The sequence below is a fragment of the Urocitellus parryii genome, chromosome 5 (assembly GCF_045843805.1).
Source record: "Urocitellus parryii isolate mUroPar1 chromosome 5, mUroPar1.hap1, whole genome shotgun sequence".
NCBI classification, from domain to species: domain Eukaryota; kingdom Metazoa; phylum Chordata; class Mammalia; order Rodentia; family Sciuridae; genus Urocitellus; species Urocitellus parryii.
The window spans coordinates 70,117,788-70,143,957 of record NC_135535.1 but is presented as its reverse complement, the minus strand read 5'-3'; the positions used below and the strand labels follow the sequence as shown (position 1 = coordinate 70,143,957).

The window sequence follows — 26,170 nt, the reverse complement described above, 5'->3', positions numbered from 1 at the left end:
ATTGCTTTCAAAAGTATACATTATACATGGAAACACATCTGCTTTCTTCAGTGAGTAAAAAGGTTCATTTTGTGGCTTCTTCAGTCAACAATATTTTGCAGCAGCCCAGGGTCTAATTTGAATTTCTTTTTTGTTTTCCTTGTTCTTTGTACTCAGGTTTTATTAAGGGTGTAGCTGCAGTACATAATGTAGAAGCTATATTTATTCATTCTGTTTACTTTCAAAAGTCCTGTAAGACAATTACCCGTTATTTCAAAATGAGTCATAATTATAAATATTTCTTATTGGAGCCATTATCGGCATTAATAACAACAACATTCTGATGTAAAATATCATTTGTTATTTTAACCTCCCTCCCAAAAGAAAACTTAGAAAAACAAAGTTATTTTTCTGTGGTGATTAATCAAATAAATGTGTTGAGAAGAAAAGTGATATAGTCGTGCTTTAGGGAGTTGATAAGACTTTTAGTTTTTCACAGGCTTATTAAAATAGTTATGAACTAAATGATTTGGCCTTGTCCTTCCCTAGGAGAAAAGGTAGAATAACACAGCTGTTATAAACAGGTTTTTAGATTTATTCAGTTGTTTTCCAATTATCTACATAATACCAGACAACTTAGAAAACGTAATCAGTTTCTGAGCACAGGCTGTCTGTTACTGTATATTCAACAGTGGAGTGAATCTGGTTTTTGTCCTTCTAGGCTGTGGAAGATACAATTCACAAGGCACTTGAAATTCTTTTTGTTCCTCTAAAAATAAATACCGAGAGCCTCTGGGAACGGCCGCACCACCACAGCCGGCTTTGTCCCAGTCTCCCCGTGTTCACTAATGATGCCTCCAGCTACCTTTCTAATTAGGGCTCCTGCTGCTTTGGGAAGCGTCTTCCAGCCAAGGACCCAGGAGTCCACCACCCTTTTCCCTTCTTTTCTACCTGAACAATTCCTGCTGAGCATCCACAGAGCCCCTCAACTTTTCACAGTGCCTTGTGGCTTCCTGCCTCTAGGCCTTACTGGCACTCGCTACCATGATCCTCTTCATGCCTCTCTCCATGTGGGACCAATAACACTGGAGGTGGCTACCAAGTCCTCTGTGTCTTTCAGTCCTCCCTTGGAACACCCAAGTCTGGAGCCTAGTAGTCACAAATATTTAAGTGACTTTGGAGCATTTCTCCAACCGTTAGTGGATTTACCTTTATGTTGCCCCACCCATTACACTATGTATGGCAAGGCCTGTGATTTGAGTGGAATTTTTATTTCTTAGTGAATTTCCTACCACTCTTTGAGGAACTTTGGGATGTGATCCAAAATTGCCTCCCAAATAATTTCAAAGTGTTTGGTCCCGACGCTGAAAACTTAGACTGTTTTCCTTTATGTTTTCTGTCTGTCAGTGTTAAGATCTGGAAACCATAGGTATCATTCTGTACCTAGAGTACTCAACAATACAACCAGCCTATCGTCAATTTGGGACACCTTCCCAGGGGGAAGGGACCATAGTGAAGTGCACTAAAATGACAAAGTGAGCCCCACCTGTGTCTGGTACTACCTCTTTCACCTTGCTGTATTAACTTGATCCATCTCCAAGTAAGTTTTTTAAGTCATTAAAACAATGACTCTGACCAATATTATTTTTTCTCCATTTAACTTATGGCAATGAGTGTCAGCAGATTTTCCACATCTCCTTGCACCAAATCCCTTCCTCTCCATACCCACCAGAGCCCCCACTACCCTTCAAGACTCAGGCCTGCCCTCCTGTCTACCACCTGCAGGTTGAGCTTTCCATAATGACAGCTAGGTAACTGGGGAGGATTGGTAGGCTTCCTATCTCATGGTTTACTCAGTAAACACTTGTTGAGCACTAGTTTGTGTCAAACGCTTTAACAGTTACTAGGGATACCAAGGTAAGACTTGGTTCCAACCCTCATGGAGCTTAGCACCCTAAATATTATGAAGACTACAAATCAGACTTGCAGAGCAGATAATATTTGAACTGGATTTTTGGAAGGGATAATGGAAGTTATCTGAAGTATGGTGAAGGGAATAGACGTTTCATGTGGAGGGGTAGACACATTTTAAAGTAAAAAGGCACAAACACTGAACATTCATTGTAAGAATGACAAGTAGACAAAATATGGCTGGAACAAAGGATCCATAGTTGGGAAAATCGGGTAAGCCAGGAGCTTATCATATGCTTGTCCAGGAGCCTTGAACTTTACTATTAAGGAAACATCCATCTGTTAGAATACTGGTAAATAAGAGAATTGTGTCATGTTGAAGGAAATCAGATTATACTGGCAATAGAAGATATTCCTTTGGATGGGGTCCATATTTGTTGGGAGGAAGATAATCCACAAGGCTGCAGCAGGTAGCCCAAACAGAGGACATAGGCATTGCAATAGAGATAGGGAGACAAGTTTGATAAGTGTTAGAGAGGCGATTTGTAGGGGAGATGATGAATAAAATTGTTAAAACACCTTCCAGGAGTCTGAATATTTAGGGTGGGAATAGGGAAAGTAGCTGGTGTCAGAAAAGCCATAATGACAAAGGGGCATAATGAAAACCAGGCAGAAAATGTCAGAGCCGAAGCCTCTACTTAATTGCTAGAATAGTGGGGGGTGCTTTTTTTTAAGAGGTTTTTATTTTTTCCCTCTTATGACTTGACTTGCTTTTTAAAATTAAAGTAAAACAAAAGTCAAGGAAAACATGTTCCATGGAGAGGGGAATATTTGACCATGTCAGAAACTGAAGAGTGATCAAATAAACAGAGTTGAACGTGCTTGAGCTTTGGAATAAGCAATCAGTGCAAAGTTGATAAGAGTAGGCCCCGTGCAGTGGTGAGGACCACAGCAGGATTTGGGGGCTTCGAAGAGGGAATACATGATGGAGGAACGAACAGTGGATGCTTCCTTCAAGAAACCTGACTGTAAAGTGAAGAAGGAAGAATTAGAGAGTAACATAGGATCATGAGGGGTTGTTTTTGTCTTAAAAATAGGTGCTTTTGCCTTACTGAAATGATTAGTTTTTTTGTTGTTGGAGGTGGTGTTTAAGAAGACACTTATAAAGTTATTCATTTGAATATCAGAACAGATCTCACTGGGTTGGTGTTTTTCTTTTGCCTTTTTAAAATATAAAATTGTTAATTCATCAGGAATTTATTTGGGAGTCAAAAGTGACAGCCCCATGCCAGTTTTTCCAATGACTTAGCTACTTGCTCAAATAATTGAATGCTGATTGTAAATCCCATGAATATTTATCTGTTCTTTAAAACCATTCTGTTTAATTCATACTTACTATCTATTCATGCACTAGTTCTTCACCGTTTCAATTATAGTAGTACTACAGCATACTTTAGTAACTCCTAGAGCTGTTCTCATTTTATTATTTTTCAGAATGTCCTGTATTAATACTGTCAGGGCAAACATTCCTCCTCCTTTTTAACTATTTATCTCTCTTGAACTCTTGAACCTTTTGGCTTTAAAAAAAATCCATTTGGGATTATCAACTGAATTCATTAGAATTCTAAATGATTCTGTGGAGAAAATTTTGATACATCCCAAATTTGAGTCTTAGCATATCCTACCATTCATTCAATCATCATTGTTTTTAAGTCAATTATCATAAGTCTTAACATTACCTATTAATTTATTCTCAAGTAGTCTGTGCTTTCATGGTTATAAATGATATCTTTTCTTATCTGGATATTTAACTGAATTTATTGCTAATAAAATCCTAATTTCTGGCCTTTCTTGAACAATCAGATCTAGCAACATTGGGCCCTCACTCCAACATGGCAGCTGTGAGCGGTCACCTTCAGTAGGACACACTTGCCAATGTACCACCGTTGACTCTGACCCACTCCCCACATTTCTTGTCCTTGCCTGGCCCCAAAGCCTGATGAGTATATCGAGGTTTAAGTAAATCACAGACACAAGCACTGATATCACTAATGTTGCTTCCACTGCCGACTCTGACATTACCTATTCTGGCCCTTTGTCCGACTTCTGTGAATATGAACACTTCTCCCTGGCCTGTGTGACTGACTTGTCTTTTCAGCCCTACCTTTCTACAACAGATCTCGGCCTCTTAGACCAGAAGCAAATGCCAACTCCTCCTACCTAATCACACCTGCTGCAGCCTCACCTGGCCTGGCCAGAGTTGTCCCTGATCCCTGTCTGAGCAAATGCTGAAAGGGGCTATAAATAATGTTTTCCTGTTCTCCAGTCTCCATTCCACACCTGTACACATTCCCTCTAAAGATCTGCCTGTGAGAAGAAAAGCCCTAAACCAAAAGTTTCTTTTCTAGATCTTTGGTTTTTCTTTCTTCCTCCCCCCCCCCCAAATCTCTGCTCCCCTCCTATACAAAGGTCATATAAGTTACAGAAAAGGAGAACAGAACTTCTGAGCTTCCACTGGTTCTTGATGTGTCAGGACCCATAGATTGTAACAACTTCATCTGGACGATTCCTAAAGGAGGATTATGTGTGGTTGAAACGCCTTGACCACACATATTTTCTATGATTTGTAATAACATTCTCTGAAGGCTCTGCCTTTGCACTCAGACTTAGGGGAGCTCATTCAGTTGCTTGTTTTCAGCATGTTTCCTCCAACATCTCTGAGCACAGCCTTCCCGACAGTACATTTCTTGTTTCATGCTTCCATACCATTTTTCTTTTTTAATCTTAAATCATTTCCAAAATTTTGTTGTCTCTACACTGAGAATAAATAATGTACTTTAAATGGTTTATTAAAGTAGTTAGGGTTGATTAAGTAGTTTTCAGCATATTCCTATTATTAAGTGAATATAAGTGCAAGAAATAGGCTGTATTTAATCATCTTTCCAGAAAGCTCATATTTGTGTTTTGTTTAAATTGTTTCACTGTTGAGCAACAAGTGTTATTGACCACGGATGTGTTTTCTCTTTGGGATTGAGTTCTTTGCCTTTCTCTTTCTTTATGAAAGTAAAGGAAAATATTGTCTTTCCATCCACCCACCACTCCATGATGTGTGTCCATTCCATTGACAGTTATTCAGTTTGGGTTCGTCACCTTATTTGTGGCCTCTTTTCCACTGGCTCCTCTGTTGGCTCTGGTGAACAATATATTGGAAATAAGAGTGGATGCATGGAAACTGACTACGCAGTTTAGACGCATGGTACCAGAAAAGGCCCAAGACATCGGCGCGTGGCAGCCCATCATGCAAGGAATAGCGATTTTGGCTGTGGTGACCAATGTGAGTAGACCTAAGCTTAAAGAGTTAAGACCTTAAAATGTCCCAAAATGCATTAGGATGCTACCTAAGGAATGAAATGGTTGGTACTTTATAAAATGGGACAGTGCCAAGTCTATCATTGCATATGAGCAACATAGTTATAGGCTATGTAACTAATTATTCTTTTAAAAACATTTTGTTTGCTTATAATTATTTATTTACCAAGTTAAGACCAACTACAAATGTACTATAGTTTCTCATTTGCTAAAATGTTTCAATTAAATAGTCTTATTACTATTATATTCCTAACATTTTAACCCTCATAATTAATAGAGGGAGTTATCAAAAGGTGCTTTTATCATGTACGTGGGAATGTATTCATTTAGAGTTCTAGGACCCAGAAATGAGACCATCCCTTCATATTTTCCTATATATTCCAAAATACCAATTTAAAATATTAACTTTGATGAAGTCTAAGCACTTTGTGCATTCCTAATTGTGTTACCCTCCTTGTCTCCAGGGTAATAGTTCTTCAAGGAGGTGGGTTACAGGTGGCTTTCAGCACTTTTCCCATCCTACCCCTTTGTCTTTGCTAGCCTCACTGGTCATTAACTGAAGCAGGCTCATGCCCTGCATGGGTCCCAGTTATGAGGGGACATTCAGTTGTTTCTAGCCTGCATTAAGAGTCCCCAGCCTTTCCCATGAACTTCTACAGAACAGAAATCAGCAGTACCCACAGCCAGGCTCTGGAGGAGGGGAGTTCCTGAGCATTGTAGGCTACAGAGTGAGGTAGGCCTAAGCTCTGTTTTCCCACACTGAACCTCGAATTGTGTGACCTTGGTTCATGCGGAAGCAATTCAGAGCCTCATCATCATTTGTAAAATGAATTCCCTAACCACTCAGTTGTGTGTAGGGAATTATTCAATGAAATAATGCATGAACTGCATGGAGCCTGGTCCTTATTGAATATTACCTGCTCTTGTTTTATCTTCATTACCCAACATCATTAACAATGACTCTGAAGCCTCTGACAGGTACTTCAAAAACCCCAAAACTGTATTTCACCATATAATTGTCACCAACATGTTAACTATTCCATGCCTCCTAATTTTGCCCCAAAGACAGTTTAGTAATAAATTATTTTTATGTAATACCAGCACAATATTTTTAAAAGCTTCACATAATGGTTGTAACCCTCTTTTGCCAAAAAAAAAAGGTATAAAATCTGCAGTGAAATACAGAATTTTGTAATCAGTCATTATCTAGACTGTTTACAATTGTATATAATCAAACAAGTTATTTGGAACCAGCTATCACCTACTACCTACCCCAAAACCCTCAATTTTTATCTGAATTGCATGCTACCTCTACTTTTTGGAAGAAGTTGCAAATTACACACAGAATCCAACTGATAGAGTATGTCAGTTTCCCTTCACCCAAATACCCTGAACCTTCAACATCTACTGTGCTTCAAAATGAAGACTGATGTTTAGAAATATGAAAGGCCTTTCAAGTTCCACAATCATAAAAGAATTGGATCTGTCATGTTCAATATGCTGTAGTACACTAAGCAGGGCAGGAACATGGACTTGTATGCTTTAGGAAAATTTTCAGCAAAAAGGTTTGAAACCAAAAGGGTTTTCTTTTGACCTTCAACAACCAGAAAATTCAATTGACTCAAGTTCCCCATTCCTCAAGCATTCCAGTCTGATTGTATTAGGCATCTTTTCCCAGTATCCATGCCATGGCTCTACTCCATTAGCACAGATGGAGGTTTGCTGACTTTCCAAAGCTGCTCTGTGTGTGTGTGTGTGTGTACATGCCAGCTAATTGGTGTTACAGGTTCCTGTCCAACAGCTGTATTTTCTTAAAATTTACCCTAGGAAAACTTATCACATGTGTATCCTTAATCTATGTCTAATCCTTTTTCCCACATTATTGGGATCTACTACACTTCCAAGGTGCAGTATACATGTGTGTGTATATACACACACGTGTGTGTGAATATGAGCATTAAACGTATATTGTATCCCTTCACACATACAATCTCAACCCCTCAAACACATCGTGTGTAATCCACAATCTAATGTGTATAGAAGGAAGAACAGCCGCCAGGGGTGAGAGTGGCCATCAAGCTGGAGTTTGGTATTAAACCATTCATTTTAAAGCTGCTGGTTCAATAAATAAGCCGAATTGACATTGCTGTATCATGCCAGAGCATCTGCTATTGAAGACCAATTCTAATTTATTTTGATGTAAATGGAAAATTGTGTGCAGCCCGGGGAATGAAGCACACTGCATTTATTTGTACTCTTGTAGCACATCTCTCAAAGCAGCTCAATTCAGGACAGAAAGGTATCTTGTCAGAAGACAATAGAATTATCTTCCTCATTGGAATTTTTGTAGCTTCCTGAAGCACATCTGCAGGTGATACTATAAAAAGGATGGTTGAGTTAAATAGCAGGAAAATTTAATCTATTGAAATCTGGAAAAGGGTAACATATTCTTGCTCACCTCATTACTGATAAGCGCGTGCACACACACAGATTTCACATTGGAGGGAATGACAAAGCTTATTCTAATAAGGGAAATTTATCAATATAAAAGTCCCTTAATTGTTTTTCTTGCTTTGCCTGAGATATTATTTGTTGGTTTGTGGTCTCACTAGGTCTAAACCATATGTTTAGATGAATACTATCAAAAGTCATGTTGATCTCAAAACATGACTACCTCATTTAGCTTTGTTTAAACCAAATTCTATGTAATTAAAGTATATTCTCTCCCTTCTTTAAAACCAAGTTTGGAGGCTTAAACACTAGATGTAACAACACCGACATCATTGCTGGACTATGTGAATGGAACAACTCCAATATAATTTCTTGTCACCCACATTGTATTAAAATAAAAATTCCTGTTTTCTACTGATCTAATGAACAGAAGAATATGTTAAGTTTAAAATAAGATTTGTTTAGACAAGTCAACCTTTAAAAAAAATAATCAGTCAAGATACTATGGGTGGGGTGGGGAAATGTAAATTTGAATGCCACTATTTAAATTTATATCAGAAAAATATATTTTATGCAATTTACATTCTATTTTTATGAGAAGCAAGTGGGAAAATTAGTTTTCTATAACTTATTTATAGAAGAAGTAATTGATATAATACTAAGGTCAATATTATGAAAATAACAGTTTTGTATCTACAACAGTGTTCTAAATCCAAATCATGAAAGAATATCAAATAGAGCTCTAAAGTTGACTGAACATTTATCTCAACTTTTGAAAAATATTAATTTACATAATATATGCAAGCAACTAAAGTCATCCACAATATCTTAGTCTACAATTATTTTTGAATAAGTGTGTTTATTATATTTAAGAAGCATAATAAGCAACTATCAGGCCTTAGCATTTGAATTGGAGACCATCCCTTAGAATTGAAGACCAAAAAGAAAGTAATCTACTTTAAGTTTATTGCTTAAAGATTTTAGGACGTTCACTCTATACTCATTTTACATTTAAGAAAGATTATCTCTGAATATTTTTTTTTATTAGTTGCTCATGACAATACAATGATCTTGACATATCATACATTGGAATCAAATGGGGTACGAATTCTCATTTTTCTAAGTGTTCAGGTTGCAGAATCATATTGGTTAAAAAAAAAAGCAATTTGATGAAAATAGTAATTCTAGCATATCTATTAATCATAGCAACAAAAGCTCTAATTAGTGCTTCTTTTATTTGTTTTCCTCCCAACACAGGCCATGATCATTGCTTTCACATCAGACATGATCCCCCGCCTGGTTTATTACTGGTCCTTCTCCATCCCTCCCTATGGGGACCACACTCACTATACTATGGAGGGGTACATCAGCAATACTCTCTCCATCTTCAACATCGCAGACTTCAAAAACAAAAGCAAAGGAGATTCATTCTCTGGGCTTGGTGACTATACCACATGCAGGCAAGTTCTGCTATCTATTTTAAAAAGTCACGTAATCTTGAAAAGGGCATATGTGTGTGTGTGTGTCATTTAAATCAAATTGCTAGAAATATTTCCCACATATCTTTTTCTTTAATAGCTTTCTTTGCAATTAAACTAAAAAGGTAAGAAAGACTTGGGTTAGGATTTTTAAACCAAACCAAAAAAGCAAGACTGAAAGGTCAGAATTTCTTACGGTTTCAGGGAAACAGATCCAGGGGGAAACTCATATTTTAGAAATGGAGAAATTTCAAGACATCCAGAAATCAAGATCATTTAATTGTTCTTGAATAATAAATTAATCCTATCTGAAGATACACAATGGTATACAAGAACCTTCATTTAACAAACATGTAAAGGTAAATGATGTAGATACCTAACAATATTCTCTAAAAGTATTCCAAATCTCTCTGCATTGGTTTTAAAGACTGGTAAGTTCAACTAAGGACAGTAAACATCACTACTCATAGAGCCTCCTAAAGGATGCTTTTAAATGCCTTTAGTCTAATTCTTCAAAGGCTGCACCGATTCAAATTCTCAACATAACCAACAACACAACCAAAATTAATGTTTCCAAGTTATACTTGGTACAACCTCTTTAGAATCCTACACTGAACCTGCTTTTTTTTTTTTTAAACTCTACATAATTCTTATCAGTGAATCAACTCTTCTAAGTTTACAACAGTAACACAGGACATCTGATGACAAGAAATTAGGTTAAAAAGTCACAATGAGGAGGCATCTCTCTGTGCTTTGTACAGAGAGATGGTAAAGTGACTGAGCCAATTCAAACAACATTATATAAATAATTAACAAACATGATCCTGGAAATAGGCTAAATTGTCTTTTTTTTCTGAGTACATATTCAAGGAGTTATTATTGCAGTGGGTTTTTTCCCCCTCAGAGTTTTGTGTCCAAATTGAGATCTGGGAGAAAATTTATAGTGCCAACTGAAAGAACATTGCACTAAACACAACTCCTTTTTAAAATAGGGGCCCTTGTTTACAGTAGTTGATGAAAATAACTTGTCTCCTAATATACCTCTGTTTTGTTTCCAGGTATCGTGATTTCCGAAACCCGCCAGGACACCCACAAGAATATAAACACAATATCTACTATTGGCATGTGATCGCCGCCAAGCTGGCTTTTATCATTGTCATGGAGGTAGGAAAGTGTACTTTGAAATAGTTTCTAAGACTGCATATTTGCAGACACTATTTTTAAAGTGTTGCTAACTCTATTTAAAATGCATAATATTTTCCTAATGCCTGGTAATAATTATTTTTAGGAGATGAATTAATCAGATTTGGCCTGAGAATACCCATAGTACTCTAATTAAATGAAATTGGTTGTCTACTTTAGATGTTAAAAAACACGTGTAACAGAGATACGATTCCATTTGATACTGTATTAAATGACCATCTTTTTTTTAAATTTGGGGGCACCGAGCAGCATATGGGACTATAGCAGGGCTTAAGATGAATAAGATGTGACCTTTGAATATAAGGAAGTTTTATCACTATTATAACTTCAGACTATTGTTTTTATTCAATTATTACATTTTCAAAATATCCCAACTTAGTTTTTTATATCTCTAAAATTAACTCTGAAAACTGACAGCTATAAATCATTATTTGCTGAAAAAGAAGTTGGCTAGATCAAATAACTATTACCAAACAAAGCCTCTAAATTTGTTTGGTGTTTACATTTAGCTGCAAGAGATAAAATTTACCTATACTGGCTTAAATAAATAAGGGTTTATTTATTTATTTTTTAATTGTATATACCTTTATTCATTTATTTTTATGTGGTGCTAAAGATTGAACTCATGTGGTAGGTGAGCGCTCTACCACTGAACCACAACCTCAGCCCAGATTTTTTTTTTTTTTATACATAACCAAATCACAAAGCCTCAATTTGTTAAAGAAATGTATAATGGGTGAGAGGAAATTTTTCCAGAATAGATTGAAAGACATCAGTTTACATAACAGAAAGCATGATCTACATCAGACAGAATAATAAAGGAACACACACTTATACATATTGTAAAGAAAACGCAGCCCAAAGAGAAGACCAAAACCAGAGAAAAAGAGAGAGATGACTGACAAAGAAAGTTAAAATTAGAACAGGAGTAGACCTTGTAACAGCAACTATGGGAGCCAAAAGAGAGTAGTCCAGTATCTTCCATGTGCTAAAGAAGGCAGCACTTTCCACAGTGAAAAACACCAGGACATATGGTTTTAGAAGAGTGAAACCAAGCTTTTTAGAACAGATTTAGAACAATCTTATACAAATGCCTTCAATGAGCAAAAAAAAGAGGAAATACTCTCCAACTCATTTGGTAAAGCTGAGAGTAGCCTTGATCCTAAAATCAGACAAGAATAGAAAGAGGAAGGAAAATTAGGGCCAATCTTACTCATTTCACAGATGCAAAAATCCTTTTGGAATGTGTAAGCTAAATCTTACAATATATTTTTAAAAGATAACATCACACCCTATTGGCTTTAACTCAGAAATGCCAGAGTGACATAACATAGAAAACCTACTTATCTATAAATATTTCCTCCCTCAAAAAAAAAAAAAAATTAAACCTCTTTCCTACATGGGAAATCATTATGCTTTTCCATCAAATAAAGTATAATAATAAAGGGGTCAATTCAATAAGAGTAAATAATGATGAAATGCATCAAATATTAGAACACGTAATAGAAAGAAAATATTAATATACCAAAGACTCCAATACATGGAACATCTATTCTCATGGATAGATCCTATGGCAGGCTACAAAACAAGTCTTACCAAATTTTTAAATATCAAAATAATATCAGGTATCTTTTGTGATAATAATGCAATAAAATGGGAAATCAAGTATCCAAGTTCTTAGAACTTAAACCACATACTCCTCAGCAACTGATGGATCAATGAATAAATCCAGGAAATTTTTTAAAATTTGGAAGAAATGATAATGGAAACGTATCCCACACATTTTGGTGGGTTGTAACAAAAGCAGTACTAAGAAGTTTATTGCAACGTGCCAATGTAAAAATAGCAGAAAACTCTCAAATTAACAATCTATCATTGCACCTTAAGGAAAAAAAAATGAAAGATTAGAAGACAAAAAACAGCAGAAACAGAAAATTCAGAAACAGCGTAAAACCCCAATGAAATGAAGACTTGATTTTTTTTTTTTTTTTAAGAGATGAACAAAATTGAAAAACCCTTAACTAGAATGAACAAGAAAAAAAAGAAAGCCTTATTTGAGTCTGGAACAAGACAAAGATGCCCATTTTCTCCACTTTTATTCAATACAAGTACTAGAAGTACTGGAACAATCCAGCAAGAAAAAGAATTATGGGCATCCAAACTCCTGGCCTGGTTATCAAAGAAGCCTTTTGAATTTCTTTTGTGGGCTGAGCCAGGGCAACTCATTTTGAAGTGTTATAGTATCATGGCCTCCCAGCCCCCTGGGATAGCAAGTCTTAAAAGACTTTACCCTAACCAAGATGTGAACCATGCATTTAGGTTGAGCCTTGATTCATCAGTCGGGGCCTTTACCTGAGCAAGTAAGTCCCACAAGGACCAACGAGACATTTCCCAAATTATCTGGGATATACACATAACCATTTAGTTTTTATGGTAGCACAGGTTTTTTTGAAGTACAGGTTGGTTTCAACATTTTATCCTTTTGGCCTTTACTGTCCTTGCCTTGCAGGGGAGACACCCCCCAAGGCAACCCTGAGGTGCTTTAAAAGGTCAATAACCTGGAGACTCAGGAAGCAACCTTCCATATGCTTTTCAAAGAGGGTGTTTAGTTCTTTGTGGATGGAAACAGCTTAGACAAAACTCTCCCAATCCCAATGGTTACCATTGTTTGGTACAATTTCTACTGATGGTCTATGAGCCTTGTCTCTCTCAAATAGCAGCTTAAGATCATCTACAACTTGGCAGGAGTAGTCATTCTTGTTGTCTTCCCTGTCTCCTTGATGTTGATAGTGGAGTTCATTTCATCCAAGTACAATGGATTTATGGTTTGATTCCCACCCATTCTAAGGAAGACTGATCATGTTGTACACTTGGCATTAAATTGGTTATCTAGATTCTGTTCCCTCCACATCTTTAAGGGTACTCCATTTCCAGATTAGAAGTCATGCAACAGGACATCAGAGGCACACAGTAACCTCTCAGAGACAGATTTTTAAATTTTAATTTGTTATATGACAGCAGAATGCATTATGATATTACACATATAGAGCACAACTTTTCATATCTCTGGTTGTCCACAACACTTGATCATATTGAAAAGGAACAATTTGTAAAGATTATGTTAAATCTTCAAGTATCACCCCAAGGATGAGGCCTGAAATGGTCTACCATACAGAATTTCAAAAGGACTTAAACAGATCTTACTTCTAGGGATCACATGTATCTGTAACAGAATAATGGGTAAATTTCTATCCCAGGTCAGGCGAGTTTCCTGACAACATGGTGATCTTTTTAAAGTGTGATTCATTTTGTCAGTTTTTCCCATTGACTGTGGTTTCTATGCTGAATGCACTTTCTATTTGACATCTAAAGCTTCTGAAACCTGATGCGTGATTTTTTTTTTTTAATGAATGCTGGTTCATGGTCATTTTGTATGGTTTTTGGCAGTCCATATCTTGGTATAATTTCCTTTAGCAGAATGTGAGTCCTTTGTCAGTCTGAATAGAGAAAGCTTCTACCCATCCTGGAAACATGTTCACAAACACCAACAAACACCTGAAGTTAAGATAGTCCTGGCATCCGAGTAAAATAAATCCTCAGAAGACAGTCTCCCCTATATGGGTGCCCTTCATTGCACTCTGGGCTACAATGGGTGTTTGCAGATCAGACCCAATGATAAAGAGTCCACTGTCGTAGTCCAGGACCAGTTTTTTGTTTTTGTAGCCACTATAAATTGTGGTGCCTTGTTGAAAGTACGTTCTGTGGTGTTCTTGTTTTAATACAGAATACACTCACGCCTTAGGTATTAAAGGTATGCCTTTTTCATCACCTTCCATCCTTGAGGGGGTTCACTAATAAAATGCCAATCCTTTGCCCTTTTATAGTCCTCTTCTGAGTACCTGGGTGCAAATTCTGATAAGGTTATTTGGGGCAGGAGGGGCCTTGTTAGTGTTTTGTTTTGCCAGCTTGTTTTACCATTTGATTGGCCAGTTTCTCTTTTCCACAACTTCATCCCCTTTCTGAAGACAAGGGCAGTACATTATTGAGACCTGCCAAGGTTTGTGCACTGCTTCTTATAACTGTAAAATCTGAGATGCAGATTTTATATCCATGTTGTTTGAGGTCACTTAGTTGCTGATCCTCCCAAATAGCCCCATTGTGCATGAGCCATCGTGAAGGCCTAGAGTCAGCATAGATATTGACTCACTTGTTCTCCAGCAGAATCAGGGCTCCAGTGAGTATGGTACATTAAGACTTTTGTGCCAAGTCCCAAGTAGCAGGGCATCTGCTTCAGTTGTCCCTTGGACAGTTACTACCCCATACCCTGCATTGTCTCTCACTTTGTTCCAGAAGCTGGTACCAGTAGTGAAGAGTTCTGTCTCCCAGTCTTCCATAGGTTGATCAGCCAAATCTAGCCTGCTTGCATCAACTGTCTTGACTGCAGACAATCCCTGCAAGTTGGTATCATCCCTGTGTCACTAGGTAATAGAGTGGCTGGATTTAAAGTAGAGGACACCTTAACATTCGTATCATCCAGAACAGTAGCCTGGCATCTGCCCATCCTTCCTGCCAGCAGCCAGTAACCACTTTTGCTCCAGCACAGTTAACCCATGATGGTGAGCACATGCTGTAGTGGGTAGCACTAGTGCAAACTTGTCAGCCTCATGTAACAGTTCACTGGTGGCTGCAACTGCCCTCAGGCAAGGCAGCTATCCTGGTCACTGTGGGGTCTAATTGCTTTGAAAAATATGCCCCTAGACATAGTGTTGATACTACATTAAGAGTAAGCACTCCTAGCCTAGTTCATTGTTTCTCATGTACATACAAATTGAAGAGCTTATTTAACTTTGGCAAACCTCAAGTGGTAGTTAGGTTTGAGTTTGAGGCTCAGAAGCCTGTCAGGAAGAGATTCTGAACCTTTAGATTGGACTCCTGAATACTCTTAGTGCTTCATACAGAGGTCTGACTATAAGACCAAAATTTACTACCTAGATTCAACAGAAAACCCTACAATTGCTGTTGGGTACAGGAGTCTTTAAATTATAGCTCTTTTTCAGTCTAATAAAGCCCAGATATATAGCATGTTGTTTACATATTTGAGCCTTTTTCTAGGACACATTGTATCTATCCTCAGCCAGGTGGTTGAGTTCTGATGGTGTTAGTTACAAACCACTGGGTGAATGTCCAAGTCATCATCATTTGTAGCCCACACATCCTGAACAAATCTCTGCCCATCTGAATGAGGTTTTTTAACTGGAAGATTTGAAGTGTTTTAGGGCAACTTGCAGGATTGAATTAAATTATGTCTTTAAATCTTTGTGTGTTCTAGCTATACATGACAGTAGAATGCACTTTGACACATCATATGTAAATAACTTCTCATTCTTCTGATTATACACAATGTAGAATCACCAGTCATGTAGTCATATTGCACATAGAATGAACCAGAAATTACCCTATCTTCTTACCCCCCATACCCTCTCCCCGCCTAATCCAAAGTAATTCTGTTCTTGAATTCCCCTTATTGTGAATTAGCATTTGCATATCAGAAAACATTTGGCCTTTAGTTTTGGGGGGATTGGCTTATTTTGCTTATCATGATGTTCTCCAGCTCCATCCATTTACCGGCAAATTAAGGCTGAGTAATATTCCATTGTGTGTGTATATTTTTTATATTTTTTATATTTTTTATATTTTTTATATATATTATATAATATATAATATAATATATATATATATACCATATTTTCTTTATCTGTTGAAGGGCACCTAGGTTGGTTCCATTGTTTAGCTATTTTGAATTGAGCCGCTGTAAACATTGATGTGGCTGCATCATGTAGTATGCTCTTTTAAACTTCCTTGGGTTTAAACTTAGGAATGGGATAGCTGGGTGAAATGGTGGTTCCATTACAAGTTTTTTGAGGAATCTCCATACCACTTTCCATAATGGTTGCACCAATTTGCAGTCCTACCAGCAATGTATAAGTGTACCTTTCCCTCTACATCCCCCCCCCCTACATCCTTGCCAACACTTATTATTGCTTGTATTCTTGATTTTTCAATTCTGACTGGAGCAAGATGAAATCTTAAAGAAAATAAAAAGTACTCTAATTGCTAGAGATGAACTTTTTTTCATATATTTATTAATCAGTTGTATTTCTTCTGTGAAGTGTCTGTTCAGTTCCTTAGCCCATTTATTGATTGGGTCATTTGTTTTTGGGGTGTTTTCTGAGTTCTTTGTATATCATGGAGATTAGTGCTCTATCTGGATGTGCATGTGATAAAGATTTTCTCCCATTCCATGGGCACTCTCTTCATGTTATTGTTTCCTTTGCTGAGAAGCAGCTTTTTAGTGTGAATCCATACCATTTATCGATTCTTGATTTTATTTCTTGTGCTTTAGGAATCTTGTTAAGGAAGTCAGATCCTAAGCCAACATGGTAAAGATTTGGGCCTACTTTTTCTTCCGTTAGGTGCAAGGTTTGTGTTCTAGTGCCCAAGTCTTTGATCCACTTGAGTTTTATACATGTCGAGAGATAAGGGTTTGATTTCATTTTGTTACATATGGATTTCCAATTTTCCCAGCACCATTTGTTTAATTACACTGTTAAATTTTCTAAAAAACTAGCTGGATGCCCCTTCAAGCTTCCTACTTCAGTAAGTATTTAGCTTCGGGTCCCAGGCTTTACTTCTAGTGTAATCTGCGTAGGCTACATGTTTATAGCCCTTCCTGGCATGCCCTTTGTCCAGACTTTAGATCTTATCCTTTCTCAACTTCTACAAGCATTTATTCTTAAACTTGGGAAACTTGCATCTCTAATTGCCTGAGGAGAAGTTTACGCAGGCATTTAGTTTGCACAAAAGGTCACTTTTATCCCAAAAAGATATTGGGTACTCCAGTACATACAGAAAATGCTGTTTTAAAGTTGTATCTCCTAATTGACATTCCAATGTCTGGAGGAAGGACCTACCTTGAGCTTTACCTGATGCTCCCACAATCAGTCTCTACTTAGCTTTTTCCCTAATGTAATATTTTAATACGTAGTAAGTAGACCTGCGTCCAAGAGAAAGTTAATCAATTGGCTTCCACTCTTCGTCATATGTGGGGCTCGCATGGGGAAATTCACGTTGACCAGATCAAATCTGTAGGAGCTTCAAGGCCTTCTCAGTTCTCATCCAACCCTGTTTCCCTCACCAACATCTGGGGAGTGAGCCTCCCGTCAAGTTCACTTGTTTCTTTGAGCAATCATTCTTCCAATGGTCTTCTTCCTTCCATTAAGTTTTGAACCTAGGACCCACATACCTTATTCCAAAGACCTTCTTCCTTCCTTAGGTCACCATCTTCCTCCCAAAGCCAGGTACAGCCACTTGGTTTCTTGCTTTGGGCAATCTCTCCTAGTCGAGAGGGACTCATTCCCAGGGCACCATCTGTCTTTTTTAATTTCTTTAATGGGTACAGGGAACTTTGCTCTATGAAAGTCATTTTTATCATATTCAGATTATCTGGGTTTTCTGGATCTACATCTGCATAACACTGGCAGGCTTGATAGATTCTCCCTTAACAGAGTCTGGCCAGGTTTTTGTAAGACTCTTTGACCTTATGGAGACTTTGTTTAGAAGCACCAGGCTCAATAGGGTCCACCTAATTTGCCTCCAGTGTACTAGCAGGATCCTCCACATGGAGACTGTGTGCTCTCCGGCTTTGTCAGTGACCATCTTCCTTTCCTGTGAGCATGCTATTCACCAGAATAGCAATGTCTGCCTACCTCTGGTGATAATTGATAAAAATGGAGGAAGAGAACTCAGCCCCTCCTACTGAGAAGATCCTGTCCACAGGACTGTTTTCCCAATTAAATCCATCAGAAATAGAATTGGGCTATGCCTCCTTACACGTTTAGTAGGTTGCCTCCGAACACTTGCCGCATCAGGAAGGGAAAAACCCATCCTTCAGGGTTTCTAATTACATTTCAGGCTCCTAATTACCTTTCAGACTCCATACCTTTGTCAGGAGAGGCCAAACAGTTATTGCTGGCCACCAGCAGAGGGCTGGGCGTCACAGCTGTGGTAGGAAAGTGCCCCCGCAGCTATATGTGATGCTTCCAGAGGTGAGGGTTTAAGTTATTGATTAATCTCTCTCCAGACTAGCCATCAAGTAATAAGGGTGGGGTCTTACCTGACCTCTGAACCACAATAGTGTTCAACATATTTTTCTCTTTCTCCAAATAATGTGAGTCTTAGAGAAAAAGATGACATTCCTTACATCTGTAGTGTACTAATTAAGTGACCCATTCATGAGGCACTTTTCCCCCTGACTCCATGGCATATTGTGGCCAAGCTATAGTGAGATAAAATGCCATTTGTTTTCTTTTTGGTCATAGGACTAAACTATAATCAGACTATTTTGTTAGGAGTCCTATTTGGAACCGATGGCGAGTTCCCCATTTTGATAAAAGTGAAAACAGTTATGAGCACACAGTCTGCATGTACTCAGAGAAGTATAGGCAGAATAAGGGAATCACACACACACAGTCTACCAGAATCAGAGGTCAAGACCACAGATTTCAGGATAAAAGTCCTACAACTATTCCGTCTCCTACAGTGCTCTCTGAAAACTAGATGAGCAGACTTCTTTTGAAGTGAGTCTAATGAGGGAGTGAGGAGAGAGTTCTCAAGAGTACACCTCAAGATGACAAAGTACCCATTCTGATGCTGCAGATCATCTTACCTGAGGCTATTTCTTAATCTGCTACTGAGGGGCTATGAGGGTAACCCTCCTTAAGACGAGAAAAGGAATAGGTTGTCCCCAGGACTAAAGTGGCCTTGGTAGCTGCCAGGGACTTATCCTTCTACTCCCCAACCTGGGTCCAGTCCACAGCAGCAAAATCCAGCCTCACAGTGGGTGCCAGTTATAACTGTACAAAGGTTTTGTTCTGCCTCCTGATAGTCAATAAATGAAGGGCAGAGTGATGGAGGGAGAAAGAGCTTCATTAACATGCCAGCATTATTAGAAGATGCCATGCTGTCCCGTTCAGTGACCTTGTTGCCCCTTGCCCTAAGGGAGAGTTTAATATGATTTTTCAAGGAAAGATTCATGGAAAGCTAAGCAAATACCAGAGAGGTGGAACCTCTTCTGAAATGTGGGCTAGGTCAACATCTTATCTGGATCATATAGGTCAGTGAGAGTTGCAATCCAGGGGGTCTGAAGAGGACATTAGTAATCAGTACAGAAGCTTTGATCACTGGAGTGGCTGGTGTCTTGTTTTTGCTGTGGGCAGCATTTCTGGCAAGCACACTTCCAGGTATGACCTTCTCCCATAACTTGGGACTAGGGAGTATCTGGTAAGGGAGGGTTCGGGACACGCCTAGCTAACTTTAATATGCAGTTGATCTGTAAGTGATAGAGTATGTAAAAGCGAAAAGAAACTTCTGAGAATTGAGTCTCATTCAGTGGGGGAAGGGCTTATGTGTGCTTTTAATGTTACATATAGGAAACCCAAAAAAGATTCCTCCAAAAAGCCATTAGAACTAATAAATTCAGCAATGTTGCAGAATATGTCACATACAAAAATAATTAGTGTTTCTGTATGTCAATAGTGAATTATGTGAAAAAGAAAGAAAGCAATTTCATTTCTAATAGCTACCAAGAAAAATAAAATATCTAGGAATAAATTTAACCACAGGGGTGAAAGATCTCCATAATGAGAAATATAAAACACTATGAAAGAGACAGGATGCAAAAAAAAAAAAAAGGAAAAAAAATATCTGGGTTGTATGGACCTTTTAACAATATTGATACTTCTAATCCATGCACAAAGTGATCTTCAGATTCAATGCAGTCCCTATCAAGTATCAATTATATTCACAGAATTAGAAAAAATAATCCTAAAATTCATATGAAACAAGAAACTAAAAATTGCCGAAGCAGTATTCTGATTTCAAAATATACTACAAAGGTGTAGTGATTAAAGTGGCATGGTATTAGCATATAATAGACCTACATATCAGAATGAGACAAAATATAGAGCTCAGAAGTGAACCCACACATCTCAAGCCAACTGATCTTCAACAGAGGTGCTAAGAAAGCACATTGGGGAAAAGTGGTCTATTTGGGAAACTGATATCCAAGCAGAAGAATGAAACTAGACCCCCATCTCTCAATAGTTACAAAAGCCAACCCAATATGGATTAAACACTTAAGTGTAAGACCTAAAATTAATAGAAGAAAACAGAAAAATGTTCAGGACTTTGGATAACAGTCAAAAGCAGAAAGAAAGAAGAAACATAGCCTACAGGAGCAGAGAAAATGTCTGCAAAGCCTACATCTGATGAGGAGTTAATAATCAAGATATGTAAGAAACTCAACTCAAAACACAGAAAACAAACCATAGATAATCCAATTTTTAAAATGGACAGCAGATATAAATAGGTGTTTCTTAACACAAATGGCCAACGTGTGTGTGAAAAAAATGCTCAACATCAGGTACTATCTGAGAAATACAAATCAAAACCACAATGAAGTATCCCTCCATTTAGAATGGCTGCGAACCAAAGATCGTGAAGAAAAGGACACCATTATAAGCTCTTGCTCGGAATGTAGATTAATATACCCATTATGGAATGGAAGTCCACAAAATTAAAAATAGAACTACCATATGACCCAGCAACCCTGCTACATTCAAAAGAAATCAGTATGTGGAACAGACACCAGCACTCCCATATAGATGGCAGCATTGTTCACAATAGCCAAGAAATAGAAGCAACCTCAGTTTACATAGAGTGATAAATGGATTTTTAGAAGGTACCTATACACAATGGAATAGTATTCATCAATTAAAGGGGTCAATTCTTGTCATTTGTGGCAGCATGGATGGAATTGGAAATTCATAGACATTGAGAGTAGTATAGTACTAACCAGAGGCTGGGAAGAGTATGGAGAAGGCAGGAATGAGGGAATATTGGCAAATGGACAGCGAGTTATGATTACACAGGCGAATTAAGTTGTTCAAATGTTCTTTTGCACAGTAGAATGAATACAGGTCTTGACAATATCCTGTATATTTCCAAAACATTACAAGAAAGGACTTTCTTTGCACCACAAAGAAATAATGTTTAGGGGAGTAAATATGTATTGAAACATCACATGGTACCCTAAATGTGCAATTTTTATGTATTTTTTAAGTCAAATTTAAAATTTCTCCTGCTTCACTGGCCATTCCTTCTCAACGGCTTTGCTAGTCCCTTCCTCCTTCCTTCTCAATGATCCTGGGATTCATTCCTTTATGGTCATCTTTTTACCCTCTTGGTAATCTCTTGCACTCTGTTCACTTTAAATACCAACTATATGCCAATGGACCTAAAAATTGATATTTTTAAAGTATTCTTCTCCGGAGTCCAACCCAAGAATCCAGCTGCCTAGTTTTTCTTCGAATATCTCATAGATCTCTCAACTGTACTGCCACACATTCCTATATTTTCTTACATCCACTTCCAATAGTCTTCCCATAATCCATCCCTTGGTCCAAGCCATCCAGCCTGCTCCCTCTTGATTTTGGCAGCTCTCTCTCTCACCAGTTTCTCTACCCAGAGTTCTTAGAGCCTCTTGTTTATTTTTCTCTTTTTTCTCAACCCTAGAAAAAGGGCACACAAAGTATAACAACCAAATTGAGTGTCCTGTTTTTTTAAAAAAATTCAATGTGTGTTTTGAGGGCCTTCATTTCATCTTTATCCTTTATAACTGATGTGTCCCACATAGGGTGATGCATTCTTTTCAACCTAACAAATATGTTCCTTTCTAAAGTAGCAAAGAGATGTTCATTCCATACCCTGGCATGCACACAGCATGTCCACTATCTTGTCCAGATATACCACAATGACAAGCAAACCCTCCATTTCCTTGTGACTGACATTTTTCTTCTTCTCTCCTGCAGCACATCATCTACTCTGTGAAGTTTTTAATTTCCTATATCATTCCGGATGTATCCAAAATCACGAGGAGCAAAATCAAGAGAGAGAAGTACCTAACCCAGAAGCTACTGCATGAGAGTCACCTCAAAGATATGACGAAAAACATGGGAGCTATCGCCGAGAGGATGGTAGAAGTGGTAGATAACAATCTACGACCAAAATTAGAATGAAAGCTTTATGTTCCGAGAAGCACTTTAAAGAATTTAGCTCTGTCAAAATATATTATGAATCACTAATGAGAATGTTTAAGTTAAATCACTTTGGCAAACGTGAACCGTTAACTTTTGCCATTTTCATGTATTTTATTTTTCAGTTTCAGCTAGTGATGCAAAAACTGAAGAATATTAAAACTTATATCAAGAAGGGCATAAAACTAATCACCTGGAAAACCTAATATGCTACCTTCTTTGGTAAATTGGAATTTTAGTAACCCAGTGTGCTTAGCAGCCACCCCTTGAAAGCAGAATGGATCCTTTTTTCTATTTGATTACTTTCATCCCTTCCTATTCTCAAGCACATGATCTCCTTTATTTTTGTGGTTTTTTTATCTCTTTAGTTCACCAAATTTAGTCCAGTTATCTTTTTCTTACCATAATTAAAGACTAGACATGCTACCACTTTAATAGCTTTTATACAATTAAAAACATTGCTTACTCAGAATTGAGTTTGAATGCGGTATTAAGTGGCAAGTAGAATTCTTAATATTTAGGTGTATTATCGCATCCCTATAGAAAGAAACCTCACATAATAGGGAGTAGTTTGTCTCCATTTTGGCCCGTCTTTGCGTGTCAAAGAAATGTTCATAGTGGACTGAAATGACGATAGCCAAGTTTTGAAACATTTATATTAACCCATAGTGACACCTTCTACCTTCTAGGATCACTCCTAGAATGATCTGTGCCTCATCAATGGTGACTGCCTTGAAGATCTCAAGGAAATAAGGTGACAAAAGTAGGGATAGTTACACATTCAAATAGAAGTGTAACTCTGTTCAATCTGGACGACTAAGTTGCCTCTTCTAAAGATGTGTAGTTTCTTGGGAGAAAATTATAATCGAATGATTAAAATTACATTTTTATCAACATAATGTTCTGGAAAAGGAAGTCCATCAGATTCCCACCAGTCAACTTTTATTCACCAAACACAGGAGGTACATTACTGCAAATCACTAAGCGCCTTTGCAAATAGCTCACGGTGTGCCTTCATGGCATGACCATGCTGTGTGGGGTCCAGGGGCAGCAGGTGTCCTAACTGTGAGCCACACCACTGTGGGCTTGTGTGGGGAGCCCTTTCATCAGGGGTACAGCCTGTCTTTGTTTCTGTATGCCAAAGTGATCGACATAACAAAGCAGTTGCCCCCATGAACATGTCTTCCTGCACCTTCCACCCTCAGATTCTGGGCCCTGTAACTCATTTGTAATTGTATGTTTGCACTAGAAATAAGTATATTCAGATTGTTAATCAAAAAAGGAAACTCTGGATTTGATTTCAGCTTGCAGCCTCCTCTAGGGCCAAGTAGGAAGTAAAGGGTAAAAGAACGATTTGGTCACAAACCCTACCATCAGCTGGAGGTCACCTCCTGAAGTCCTGCACCACTATGCTTATCTTACTCTCAAGTTTTGCTCCGCTAGCTGTCCACTGTGCTTTACTGCCTTTTAAGAGTCGGGCCCTGCGGTAGGTCTGGAAAAGACACAGGGCCTACACTTCTTTCTGTTGGCTGGTAACAGGTCAGTGCTGCGTGAAGAAGGCTGTTCCTGCTGCATGGGCCTCTACCCACTGGGATTCTGTTAAATGCTCAGGTGCCCTAGGAAACAACCTATCAGTATCCCAGCAGGAAAGGGAAGTGAAACATGTTTCAATAATCAGATACAGATCGCAGTTAAGAGCCTGCCATCATGAATGTTTCAAAATTTAAAAAAGCGGTATTCTGAGCTTTTGAATTGCCCCAATGGATCATAGACATTTCTCCACCTTCCTTTATCATGCATGTTGACAGAGTGGTCAGAGAGCCCAAAGCAGGCCATATGAGATCTCGCTGCACTGGGACAAGAGATGAATGTCTTCCCACTGGAGGGAACCATTTCTCATTTCCGCACAGCCTAGGTGGAGCACCACTGTTCCTTTTCCCACCCTCTGAGAGACTGCTCCTGGAGGTGCGTGTCGCCTTCTCTCTTATTACCTCTTCTCTGAAGTATGTGACTATCTTACTAGCATTTGATTCATCAACTACTTACTGTTTATGTCACCATAGAAAAGGAAATGTTTTTGCCTTATATACTATTTTGTATATACTATAGAATTTTTTTTTTCAAATGTGCATTTATGTGTTCATAGCCCCAGCTGAGAGATTCCTCTTCAGAGTTTAAAAATGTGCTGCTATGGACAGGGGCTTTAAAACCCTCACATTTCTAAAGGCAGAAAATGATGTCCGACACTGCCAAGATGCCCAAAAAAGCTAACTTGCAGTGGAGACCAGGGTCCCCCATAACTTCAGCAGTGTTCATGTGTCTAGTGCTACTTGTCAGAAAAATGGACTGTGATTGCATCAGCAAATGGGAGAGATGCCCCCTTCTCCCAGGAGCACCAAGGGGCATGGAAGTTAGCCTGTGACGGGAGGATCTGGCCCTCGACCTGTTCAGTGTTAACCACTATAAAAAATTTTAGCTTTATATCCTGTGTATTGCCTGTGAGTTTTAATGGATTGAAGCATTAGACCCACTACTCAGGGGATTTTTCTTTAAACTCCCTCAGATATTTTAGATATCTCAGTAGAAATGAAAAGCCATCGTTTTTGTTTTGAAACTAAACAAGGCCGTCTTGTAAAATGTTTGTCACAAAATACCCGCCTTTGTATTACATGTGCATCTTGGAGTTCACAGAACATTAATTCACAATAGGGGGCAGAATGTGATCTGTTGGTGAAACACATCTTGTACCATTTTCTTGTGTTCATATTATAATGTGTTTGAAAAGTTAAAGTGTCTGAGCAACTTAACTAAAGAGGAACTGAAATATTCATACTTTTCCTACACTGCGGCAAAAGATGTAAAGTTTGTAATTAATGTTAATTTCTATGCATTTTAATATTCTTTTATAATTATGAGCATTTTAATAAATTCATTTTTACAAACAGTGCTCTGTTCTAGTTCATGAATTTCCTAAGAATGAGAACACCTTTATATGCCATTTATTAGTGACCAGTTATGGATCACTTAGCAAATATGTACTTTTGTATAAATTATATCTAAAATTGTATTTTCACAGTCGAAATTTACTTTAGAACATAGTTTTTCCAGGAAAAATTTGGGATGGGGTTTCAGACAGAGCTGCCACCTACAGATGTTGGAATTGAGCCCTGCATAAGACCCTGAGCACCAGCCTCAGGTACTCCCAGTGCAGCTACCAGTGGACGGAAGGGTGCTTTTCTTTAATTTTGTGAAGGCATCTTCACTTGCTAAACCAGGGTTGCAAGGAACAATGTCACATAGGAAGGATGAGTCACTGAGTGCAGAAAGACTCTGTACCTAGAGTCATACAGAAAGGGGAATTTTTTGAGAAGAACATAAAGGATAATCTCATTACAAAAATAAAACCTTCAATAGCATGTGGATATCTTGAGAGGACAAAGTGGCAGAATAGAGGGGGCCCAGCACTGTCTTCTCCACAAAGAACCACCAACATAATAGGTGTATAGCTGGATTTGGAGGCGAGTGGCCACTGGAAATGAGCAGGAGAGACTAAAACCTGGTAAGATTACGATGGAACAACAGCATCGTAAGAAGAACAATATCTCTTTGCATCTGTGGAGCCTGGAT

At 38.1% G+C, this 26,170-nt stretch overlaps 1 protein-coding gene across 2 annotated transcripts in view; it reads left to right on the top strand.

The window, feature by feature from the left end:
* The window catches only part of Ano6 (anoctamin 6), a 192,331-nt gene extending 166,844 nt beyond the window's left edge, over positions 1-25,487 (top strand). For both annotated transcript variants that reach the window (XM_026400643.2, XM_026400644.2), the window contains 4 exons: positions 5,019-5,224; positions 8,968-9,170; positions 10,247-10,352; positions 22,319-25,487. In XM_026400643.2, the coding sequence (XP_026256428.1) occupies positions 5,019-5,224; positions 8,968-9,170; positions 10,247-10,352; positions 22,319-22,525 (722 nt within the window). In that variant the 3' untranslated portion in view covers positions 22,526-25,487. The remainder of the gene's footprint in view (positions 1-5,018; positions 5,225-8,967; positions 9,171-10,246; positions 10,353-22,318) is intronic.
* The last annotated feature ends 683 nt before the right edge of the window (positions 25,488-26,170 follow it).